Source organism: Vigna unguiculata, chromosome 11, assembly GCF_037176805.1.
Source record: "Vigna unguiculata cultivar grain cowpea cultivar isolate G323 ecotype 2 chromosome 11, ASM3717680v1, whole genome shotgun sequence".
Lineage (NCBI taxonomy): Eukaryota > Viridiplantae > Streptophyta > Magnoliopsida > Fabales > Fabaceae > Vigna > Vigna unguiculata.
In genome coordinates this window covers 33422135-33434585 of record NC_140802.1, presented here as the reverse complement: position 1 = coordinate 33434585, position 12451 = coordinate 33422135, and the positions used below count along the sequence as shown (strand labels likewise).

The following is a 12451-nucleotide window of genomic DNA, read 5'->3' as shown; positions in this document are numbered from 1 at the left end:
TTGCGTGAATCGATAGCAAAGAAAGGAAAAGGAAGCAATTCCCGTGGACCCAAGCTTTTCACTTATCAAACATTATTGGACCAATCACATTTAAGTTTGATATAAAACCAAAAAAAATGCTGAACTTTATCATGTGAGAATGAACCAATGTTAATAGTCAACAATTAAATTTTCTCTCCTACAATCATCATCATTATGTGGTTACAAAAGAGAAGCAAAAGCATGTGGGCCCATAAAACTAAAGATTTATATAAAAATGTAAGCTATCTTGGAATGTGTTTTAATGTGGCCTGTATAAAAAATAAATAAGGAAACCAAATACCATTTAAAAGAAGAGACATGTAAAAGATGAGAATTAAACTAAATGTTCAAAAAGAATTTAAAGAAGAAAAGAACCCAAAAACGTGAAAACACAACCCCTGCTGCAATGCTTCAAACACCACCACAACTATATATGTTTCAGATTTTAATGCATCCCCAAAAATACACTTTCATAAATCCATGTGTCCCTGAACTATTCATGGAGAACTATGCACCAAGCCACTAATCCTCTTTGGCCCAAAGGTTTACTCATGTTGTCTCTATGCAAACCCACCACTCATGGGAACCTTGCAGGAAAAGCTATAATGTGTGGTGCAAAATCAGAGAAAGGAACCGTGACTATAATATTCTCGAAAGAAAACAGATTCAGCAACGCGATACTTGGAAAACTATGATTTTGTTAATGAAAGGAAAAGAGCACAAGTGAGCCACAACCTTTAAATCAACGATTAAATGGGTTGTCAACCCTCATGACTATAGAACATGAACGACAAGGAGAAAGAAAACAATTAAGACTAATGAAAATTATAAAAGCTGCCGCAAGAAGAGGAGTGAGAATGTCCCAACCTTAATAAATATAGCCTATGCAAACACGTGAGTATGCACCCCAAAGCAAGAGGAAAACAAAATTTACATGTGTTATGGAAACTAAACGAAAATTAGCGTTGCACCAAAATTATAAGGAATAGGAAACAAGTTCATGTGGTCATGCATTCAATAACTCGAGAAAGGAACTAGCACCATGGTATACCCAGCAATTGAATCTAAAGGCTACCAAAAATCCTGTGATAGTTTGTGGTCCCCTCCCCTAGGCACTGCAACGTAATACATATAAATAAAAAGAAAAGTGAAACAATCATCACTTAAACGTAACCCTTTCTCCTACCACGAAAATCTTGAAACCTTACAACACAATGATTTATAACTCTATAGATAGAAAAAGGAATAAAGACCGGCACTGTCACGAAGAACTCCAATCATGAAAGACTTGGGTTTCATACAAAACATCGAACGCAATTAGAGAGAAAATGGAAAGAATATATTAGCAAGTGCAATATTCATCACAATACCAGCTATCCATTCACACTCCTTAGATAGCAGCCCCACGAAATTCCCTCATTCCCCTTCTTTTTGTAGCCCTAAAACTAATTAAACTACGTTAAACCCCTGTGTATGCGTCCAGGTTCATAATACTTACATTTAGCTCTTCACCTTCTCAAATTATTTCCCAAGGCATAATAAAAAAATAAGATGTTATAAATTCACTTTAACCAAGGTTTGTGTTAGCTTTGTAGGTGGTTAGGGTTTGTTAGTTTTGTAACCGTTTAGGGTTACCTTTGTAAAGCCATCACAGAACCTATTTAAGATAGGTTTGTGATCTCCCGTAGCAGACAGTTTCAGTTTTCAAAACAGAACACAAATTAATCAAGTTCAGTTCATGATTCTTCATACCTGTTTTTCTGTTTCTTCCTTGTGCGCTTTTCTCTCTTCTCACAGAGCAACCAGTTGTTCCCCTCTGTACACCATCCTCGAGCTGCTGCCATGGGAGAGATCAGAAGATTAGGGTTTCGCGCACCCCTCTGCCAAAACCATTATGGCATCAGAGTAGGTTCGTAACCTGCCTGCTTCCGCTGCTTCCTTCCATTTCTTTCTCAATTCTTGGTACATTCTTGCAAAGATTCTTGCAAAATGCAAGACAACAACAAAAAGGAAGAATCTGCACAGAAAACAATAGCAGATCAGATCCTCAATCCCTGCAGTCCTTATTACCTTCATCCAGGAGAGAATCCTGGCCTTGTTCTTATCAGCCAAAGTCTCAATGAGACCAATTACGCCTCCTGGAGCAGAAATCTGAAACGTGGTCTTGTTTCCAAAAACAATATTAAATTCATAGATGGCAGTATCAAAGCACCAAAAAGGGATGATCCCCTGTATGATGCATGGGAAATATCAAACATGATGGTTCTATCTTGGATTACAAAAACCTTGTCCACTCAAATAGCAGAAAGTGTGGTCTATGTGGAGAATGCTAGAGATCTTTGGGAAGAATTAAAAGAGAGATTTTCCAAGGGAGATTATTTCAAGATTTCAGACCTACTTCAAGAAATCCATTCCATTCGCCAAGGTGATAGAAAAATATCCCAATTTTTCACAGATTTAAAGATTCTTTGGGAAGAATTGGAGTCTTTAAGACCCATACCACATTGTATCTGTGATGTTCAGTGCAGCTGTGATCTATCCAGAAATTCTGTAAAATACAGAGAGATTGAGTATGTCATTTGCTTCCTAAAGGGATTAAATGATACCTATAACAATGTTCGCACTCAAATTCTGCTGATGGACCCTCTTCCTAGCATCAATCGTGCTTTTTCCCTCATAATTCAGCAAGAAAGACAAAATAATGGCAATCTTGGACACAACAGTGAGAGTAAAGCAGTTGTGAATGCTGCTGAGAAGCAAAGTGGCTCTAGAAATGTTGATCAAGGTAATTGGAAGCCTCAAGGACGTGGTAGTGGTAGTGGTTGGCCAGGACAAGGAAGGGGAAGAGGAAGAAACCCCAATGCGGGAAAACAATGTTCCTATTGTCATAAGATGAACCATACCATTGATGAGTGCTACTCTAAGCACGGGTATCCACCTTGGTTCAAGCAAAGACAGGATTTTGGTAATCAAGACAAAGATAACAATAGTCAGGCCACATGCAATCTGAATGTCAAAGAGGAGTTGACAGGGAATAACACTAAAACTGACAAGCAGGACTCTACTGGATTTACTCCTGAACAGATACAGAAGCTTCTGTAGTTTATTGAACATGCAGAGAAACCAGGGCATAGTGTGAACCAGGTTCAAAGAAAAGATTCAAACACATCCAATTATACCACTCAACAAGGTAGTATTTCTTGGATTTTAGACACTGGTGCCACTGACCATGTCACATACACTAAAGAACACTTTATTGCCTTTCACAAGATTAAACCTATATGCATAAAATTGCCTAATTCTTCCACTGTTACTGCACATTTTGCTGGAACAGTACAGTTTTCAGAAAATTTTATCATTTTTAATGTCCTCTACATACCAGAATTTACTTTCAATCTAATATCTGTCCAAACCTTGATCAAGGATTTAAATTGTGTACTAACTTTCTCTTCTAAGATGTGCCAGATTCAAAGCAGCCCTACATTGAAGACGATTGGACATGCTGAATTCGTCAATGGCCTATATTACTTGCACTCTTTTTCTGTATCAAATAAAAACTCTGTTTGTTCTAGCATAACTTTGAATTGTAACAACAATAATGCTGATTTGTGGCATTTTAGACTAGGACATCCTGGAAACAAGGTTATTAAACAAATCTGTACCAATTTTCCTTATGTGCAATCAGTGAATAATTCTATCTGTGATATATGTCATTTTGCCAAACTTCACAAGCTTCCCTTTCCCAAAAGCACTACTACTTCTGCTGCTATTTTTGATCTTATACATGTGGATAAATGGGGTCCTATGTCTATTATGTATGTTCATGGTCATAAATATTTCTTAAGCATTGTTGATGATTTAAGTAAACACATGTGGGCCTATATGATGCATTCCAAAGGTGAAACTAGGTCCCTGTTAAGAAATTTCATCATTTTTGCTAAAAATCAGTATGGTAAGAATATTAAAATCATCAGATCTGATAATGGCCCTGAGTTTTGTTACACAGATCTATATAACCAATATGGTATTGATCATCAACGTAGTTGTGTTGAAACCCCTCAACAAAATGCCATTGTTGAAAGAAAACATCAACATGTTTTGAATGTAGCTCGTAGTCTAATGTTTCAATCTAACCTACCTAAAGTCTATTGGACATATGCTGTTTCTCATGCTATCCATTTGATAAATAGGTTGCCTACTCCTACTCTAAAAAATAAGAGTCCTTATGAAATTTTTCATGGTGACCCCCCTACTCTCCTTCATTTAAAGGTTTTTGGTTGTCTTTGCTATGCCTCCACTTTAGAAAACAATAGAACTAAATTCGACCCTAGAGCCAGAAAAGGTGTTTTTATTGGATATAAAACAGGTGTAAAGGGATACATAGTTTTAGATATCCAGACCAGAGAGATTTTCATAAGTAGGAATGTTATTTTTTATGAACATGTCTTTCCTTATGTTAACAGTGAAAATAAAACAGAAAATCCTATTAAAGAAGGTGAAAGAAATTTTGATAATATTTTCTGTGATTATATTCATAATGATTGCAGTACCCTATTACTCAAACTGTTTTTGATATAAGATTTCCAGACACTCCTATTCATAATTCTGAGCAAGAAAACCTTGTAGATTCTACAGCAGGGACAGAACCTGATTCTCCTCATGTTAGAAGATCTGACAGAGTTAGGCGCATTCCAGATTATCTTAAGGATTATCACCATCAGGTCAATTTTTCTAATTCTGCTCACAATAATGTAGACTTCAAAAATACTCTTAAAACCCCTTATCCCATCTCTACTGTTCTCTCATATCACTCTTTATCTGAAAAATAGTTAAATTTTACTCTTGCTATTTCTTCTACTAATGAACCAAAGTCTTATAATGAAGCTTGCACTCAACCAGAATGGATCAAGGCTATGGAAAAGGAAATTCAGGCCCTACAACTCAATAAAACTTGGGATTTAACCCCATTACCCAAAGGGAAAACTGCTATAGGTTGTAGATGGGTATACAAGGTTAAGCATAAGGCAGATGGCACCATTGAAAGACACAAGGCTCGACTTGTGGCAAAAGGGTACACTCAACTCGAGGGGATAGATTTCTTAGACACTTTTTCCCCTGTTGCAAAGCTGACCACAGTTAGACTTCTCCTTGCTATTGCTGCCACCAAAAACTGGCATCTACATCAACTGGATGTAGACAATGCTTTTCTTCATGGGGACTTAAAGGAAGAAGTATACATGACCCCTCCACCAGGCCTTGACACTCAAGGACAAGTGTGCAAGCTGCGGAAATCCCTTTATGGACTCAAACAGGCCAGTAGGCAGTGGTTTGACAAACTCTCTTCCTTTTTAATCTCTATTGGTTTTGTTCAATCTCAATCTGACAACTCTCTCTTTATTAGAAATAATTCTGGCTGTTTTTTGGCCCTCCTAGTGTATGTAGATGATGTTATTTTAACAGGAAATTCCCTAAAGGATATCGAGGATGTCAAGGCTCTCTTAAACAGTGCTTTCAAGATCAAAGATCTAGGAAATCTCAAATAATTTCTTGGTTTTGAAGTGGCTAGGTCCAAAAAAGGCATACACATATGCCAGCGCAAGTATGCCTTGGATATACTAAGCCAAACTGGCATGATTGGCTGCAAGCCTTGCTCAACACCTTACCTTAAAGACAACAAAGATCTATATGATGCTGCTGAAACTCTACCAGATCCTACTGTCTATAGACAGCTTATTGGGAAGATTCTCTACCTCACTAACACTAGACCAGATCTTTGTTTTTCTATACACTTACTTAGCCAATTTATGCAGGCACCCACTGTCAAGCATTATGCTGCTGCTCAACATATTCTCCGATACATAGAAGCCAACCCCTCACAAGGATTGTTCTTCCCTGCTGACAATCAGATCCAACTGAAAGCTTTCAGCGATTCTGACTGGGGTACCTGTCCGGACACCAGAAAATCCACCACTGGATTCTGCATCTTCCTAGGTTCCTCTCTTTTTTCCTGGAAATCCAAGAAACAAGGAACTGTTTCTAGGTCTTCTACTGAGGCAGAGTATCGAGCCCTTGCCACTACAACGTGTGAGGTTCAATGGCTTAGCTACCTCCTACGTGATCTCCAAATTAAACACACGCAAACTGCTGTTATGTACTGTGACAATAAATCTGCACGCCACATCGCCCACAACCAAAGCTTCCATGAACGCACTAAGCATCTCGATATCGATTGTCACGTTGTTCGTGAGATGGTGCAATCCAATCTCTTCCTTCTTCTTCCTATCAGCTCTGAAGAACAGCTTGCTGATGGCTTCACCAAGATCCTCCATCGTCGTCAGTTTCGCACTATCACCTCCAAGCTTAGCCTGCTGAACATCCACAGTCCAGCTTGAGGGGGGGATGTTAGCTTTGTAGGTGGTTAGGGTTTGTTAGTTTTGTAACCGTTTAGGGTTACCTTTGTAAAGCCATCACAGAACCTATTTAAGATAGGTTTGTGATCTCCCGTAGCAGACAGTTTCAGTTTTCAAAACAGAACACAAATTAATCAAGTTCAGTTCATGATTCTTCATACCTGTTTTTCTGTTTCTTCCTTGTGCGCTTTTCTCTCTTCTCACAGAGCAACCAGTTGTTCCCCTCTGTACACCATCCTCGAGCTGCTGCCATGGGAGAGATCAGAAGATTAGGGTTTCGCGCACCCCTCTGCCAAAACCATTAGTTTGAACTCATCACCATGCAATTACCAATCCAATGCACATCCATCAAGTCAATCCGTGTTTCTTGAAAATTCTTATACATCTACAAATTTATAAGTATTCATCATGATCAAACAAATTTATAACTTTGAAACACACAAGGACTCCCCATAGCAGAACCCCCACAACAAGTATGCAATAAAATAGAAACCCTAAACGAAAGTTCAACATCAAAAATCAATAACATCAGCACGCATTCATCAAGTAAAATACAAAAAGTAGAAAAGAAAACTCACCTTCCATGACTACCAAAGATTCTTCTTCCACTGCCAAAGCTTTGTCTTCCACTACCAAAAAAAACCCATTTAAAAAATTTGGGTACCAAATTGAACATTCCTAAAGTTCAGGTACCAAATTAAACAATCACAAAAAGTTGGGATATCAAATAAGTAATTATACCAAAAATCAATTTTCTTTTGATTTATCATAATTGCATGGTTTAAAGATAATTACTGAATCATTATCTAAATCATTTATCATTAAGAGTCCTATATAAACAACACATTAGAGTTAAACAAGTTTCACTTCAATCATAAATTCTTTCGCTTATAATTAATTTCCATTCAATTTCTATTCATACCTTTCTTCTTGATTTATGATTTATGACTTATAATTTATAATTTATAAATTATAAATTATAAATTATAAGATATAATCAAACATAAGATTTGGAATATAAGATAATTTTGAAAATATTTGAAATATAAGATTTGAAATATAAAATAATAAGATTTGTATGTGTGTGAGTGTGTGTGTGTGTGAGTGTGTGTGTGAGTGTATGTGTGTGTGTGCGTGTGTGTGTGTGTGCGTGTGTGTAGGTGTGTGTCAATAAACAATTTGTCAATTTTAATAAACAATATATTCAATAAAATACATTAAACGTTCGCTTAAGTCTGCATATTCATTTTTAGAGTTTGATGCATATTTAATTAGGACGTGAACTTAGAAAATTTAAGAGTCATATAATTACTATATAGAATATCATATAATTATATTATGTAATAGTATGGGTGTTGAGAATTTGTAAGGATTATGAAAATATGAGATATATGATAGATATAAGAGATATGTTATATCAAAGAACATGTTATTTTATTTTATTCATATTTTATATTATATTATATATATATATATATATATATATATATATATATATATATATATATATATATATATATGTATGTATGTATGTATGTCTAAGAATTTTTTCTTTTTTCTAATATGAATTTAGATGGGATGTAGACTTAAATGAGTATACCCATTTGTTACCCAGTTCTGCTGCTAGTTTTCTATTTATATTAATTTCTTCATCAGATTTTGATAAAAGCATGATTACTTTCCATAGTAAAATGTTCAAATTATGAGTAGGATACAAATATTTTAGGGGGTATTTTATGTTCTATCAAGAAATCAAATTAGTCACATGAGAAAGCCGTCATTTCCAATGCTACCATTTTTTAGTTGTTCCCTTCTATCATGATGCTCTAGGTCTATCTACATAATGAAAAAAATAAAATGAGATTCTAAATCATCCTTCCTGATAAAAATAATCATCTAAAATATAATGAAAAACTTATTTGAGAAAAGATTTGATTTTTTATTTTTTTATAATTTTAAAAACTCTTTTATGTTTTTTTTATATTTTTAATTATTTGGGAATGAGTGTCATGAGACATGAACGATTGAACAGACACTACAAAGTAAACAAGTAAAACTATTTTTAATTTTAGTTTTTTTATATATTTTTTTATATGTTCTAAAGAAAAAAATTGAAAATTGGTATTGGACAAACACTAAAAGAAATGAGGAAAACTATTTTTTGTTATGATTTTTAGAATAAGATAAATAAAAAGAAGGTCACAATTAGGTGTACATAAAAAAACGTACAATGTTAAAAAAAATATAGTGAAAATTTGGGAATGCATAAATAAAAAATATTGGCACTAATATACCTTTTGAACTTTTCGGTTCCTTTTCTTCTTTATCAATCTCCTTCTTTTGTTCCCAACATTATAACTACATTCTCTCTCTTCTTTTTCTTCTTCCTATCTCCTTTGATAAGAATTTTGCTCTCCTCCCAAAAGAGATAAAAAGAAGGTGTGACTTTGTGAGTGATAATGAGAAAGATAAAAGTGTAGAAAATATTTTTTTTCTTCTGTTTTTTCGATCCTTTCTAATATGACATTAATACATTGCAATATCAATGCAATCTCAACCTTAATTATGATGAACAATATAAAGAAGAAATTAATCAAATCGTAGCAAATCATAGCATAATATCAATCATCATCAGTAATATTGATTTGAATCATTATAAGAGATATTGCTTCTACTTATTACAATCATATCACTATTTTACAATCATATCACTATTTTATCTAACAAGAACAAATGTAGGAGATACGTTGGGTTGTTGGACTCATGAGAAAGGGTGTGATAATTAAAAACAAATTAGACTCTTCCTTATTTTTTTTCTTTTTTTTATCTTTTTTTTTCTTTTTTTACTAAAATGAAAGTTTGAAAATATTTGAAAAAAAAATATTTCAGTTTTTTTTATTCACCATTAACTATAAAACATTTCATTTTTTTAATTTTTTTTTTCCGAAAATAGATTTATTCATCCCGACGTAATTGGATGTTGACAATATTACTTTTAGTTTTTCAAATATACATCTACACGAGTGAATATTAGAAATTAAAAATGAATTCTCAATTATAAAATTTAATTCTATTACATGAATATTAATTATTATTTAAAAAATTAAATAAGATAATTATTATTTTCTTAAGATTTTAGATTAAAAATAGAACTTAGAAAAAAAAATTGTCGTAGAAAAATGTTTGTAAGAATGTATACATTTTACTCAAAATCATAGAATTTAAAAGAAGAAAATTAATCAAAGTTATTGTACTTGTAAGTTGTTTAATATTTAATAAAATAAATAGAAATAACACTATATATATAGTTATTTATTTAATACTTGTAAGATTAAAATTACATATTTTAATGGTTAAAAATAATTATAATAAATTTTTTACAATTAAACTAATTATCAAAATCACGTATTAAAAACCGTTTGAGATAAAAAAGAAATTTAAAAGTTGTTAGTATTGCTATATAAGAAAAAAAATTATTAGAGTTAAGAATCATCACAAAAATTACTTTTATTATATAGTATTGTAACATATTTTGATAATTAAAAATAGCTACAAAAATATATTGTATTTTATTATCATTTAATACCTATTAGAGATTTTATTATTTTAATTTTAATTTTTAAAATTCAGAGAAAAAAATATTTATTATTTTCATAATAATAAATTTAATTATTTATTGTATTTAAAATTATTTTCATGATAATAATAATAATATTAATAATTTTACAATATTTAGAAAATTAATAGTCTAATTATATTGCATAATAAATAATTATAAATTTTGTTAAACAACTTTGTAAATAAATACATCTAAAATTTTGTTAATAATAAACTTAAAATATAAGTCATTATTTAATACTAAACTAAAAATATACTAACAACTCAAGTAATCTCAGTGTTGTCATGTGACAAAATACTTATCAGAGATGAGTAAATGCAATGAGAATGGATTCTTAACTTTTGTAGCACGAAGGACTTTCAACTCTTTTCTTCTTTCTTTTCCACAACCCTTTCACCACATTCTTTCAAATATACAAATTCTCTAAATGCATCTTGATATTTAAAATTTAAATTAGTAGTATTTCACCCAATTTCACACTAGAATGTCTAGGTAAGATGACATGTCATTATTTTGAATTTATTGATAAAGCAACTTCAAGTGTTCCCCTCATACTTCAAAAAAAGAGTATTATAATATCCTTTTTTATTGGTAAGAACGAAAAACAGTTGGAAGTTTATACATATCCTTGTTTACAATCTTAATTACATGCAGGGTCGATTGAAGGATAAAGTGCGTAAAGCACTCACTTTACGGCTCCAACAAAATAAGACTTCAAAATTTTTTTTAATACTAATATACCTCTATTGAATTAATTATAAAATTAGGTTTAAGAAAAAAAAGGTTTCCCAAAAAAATTATTATTAATATAGTTTTATTAAATTAATTATAAGTTTATGTTCAAAAATAAAATTTAATTAAATTATTATTGTCTGATATTTATTAGTATTAAAAATGATAATTTGATAATTAATGAGTTAAAACTTTTTTTAGTAAATTATAATTTTGTTTACGAAAAGTAGAATGATTAGCGATATCTTTATTCTATTATAATCCATTTGTATTATATTTTTTTCTTTTATTTCTCTCTGACTTCTTATGCCTCTCCATTTTTTTGAGTATTTTAGCATATTATATTTCTTGAATCTCCTCATCTTGAATATCATGTTGTCCGTGTGTAACAACAATATTTCCATCCTCATTTTTTGTTAGTACGTTTTTTCTTTCTATTTGCATTGCTTTTATTTTTATTTTGTTTTAGATTTGTATTAGATTTAGAACTGCATTTCTTCTGCCCAATTTTGTTTTTCAGTACTCTTCGATTTACAGGTTTCAAGAGTTTTTTTTTTCATATATCTTGCCCACTTACTATTGAAGAACAATAATTTTTTTCAATTATTTTCATTAATGATTAATCTTGAAATAAACTCTATAAATTTGTGAAAGAGTTGGGAGTTGAAAAGGAGAAAGAGGTTTGAGATTTTAAGATACTATAAGTCTGCTATCAAGTTTACTTGCTTGACAACCAGAACCAGATTTTATTGTTTTAATTCATTCATTTTATATACATATCTTTAATAGTATTTTATATATTATTATTTCATATAAAAATATATAAATATGTCAACTAGAAAATTTGAATCAGGTTATTAATAAGTTCGAAAAAAAGAGAAGAATTAAGGCATTAATTGCATAATAAGAAGGAGCTATGAATAAATTTATAAAAATAAATAAGAAAAATGAATTAGAAAATACAAGTGAGTGCTCTTTGAATGAATAAGATAATAACAATATAGATATAGGTGAAAGCAACAATAGAGAAAGAGATGTAATTAGTAATTAAGATAATGTTAACAATTTCGTGTCAGTTGCTTCAGTTGAAAGAAGTTTCTCAAAGCTAAAGATAATAAAAACTTATTTAAGATCAACAATGTCCCAAGAAAGATTAGACGAATCAGTTCTATTATCTATTGAAAAAGAAAATGTTAAATAAAATTAATCATGAAAATTTAATAAATAGTTTTGCATAAAATAAAGCTAGAAAAATAAATTTTAAATAAAAGACCTCATATTTTAAGTTTGCTTTAGGACTTCAAAACTCTTGAACCACCCTTGAGTATACGGTGATACAATTTAGTTACCACAGGTAAAAAGAATTATTTGAAGTTTCATACTTATAATCTGGAAAGTCTTGATGCAAGTAGATGAAAATAGTTTGAGGTAAGTTTATAATAATCATACTAAATTAATTAAGTTTACATATTTTTTAGACATTATATATTACACATTCTCCTAAAGATAAGCATAAATTGTTGACATCTAAAGCCTGGGTGGTGTGTCTCATAAAGATTTGTTGAAGCTTTGTTGAACTACTTGGAGTCATTGCTTTGGAATCATGCCTTCGTTAATGAAGTAAAGGAGATTTGATGGTATTCATGTCACTACAAGAAAATTGGCCATT

General features: G+C 31.5%; 1 protein-coding gene and 1 pseudogene across 1 annotated transcript; one reads left to right on the top strand and one right to left on the bottom strand.

Annotated features, from left to right (window-relative positions):
- The first annotated feature begins 251 nt into the window (after positions 1–251).
- Positions 252–3744, top strand: LOC146881804 (uncharacterized). The gene is made up of 2 exons (XM_085668434.1): positions 252–3211; positions 3487–3744. The coding sequence occupies exon 1, from the start codon at positions 2011–2013 to the stop codon at positions 3121–3123; it is 1113 nt and encodes a 370-aa protein (XP_085524560.1). The 5' UTR covers positions 252–2010; the 3' UTR covers positions 3124–3211; positions 3487–3744.
- A 2832-nt stretch (positions 3745–6576) lies between these two features.
- LOC146881802 (protein IWS1 homolog 1-like) overlaps positions 6577–12451 on the bottom strand; it is a 33290-nt pseudogene continuing 27415 nt past the window's right edge.

Coding starts and splice junctions, on each gene's coding strand:
- LOC146881804 (XM_085668434.1), top strand. CDS start 2,011: ATGCAAGACAACAACAAAAAGGAAGAATCTGCACAGAAAACAATAGCA.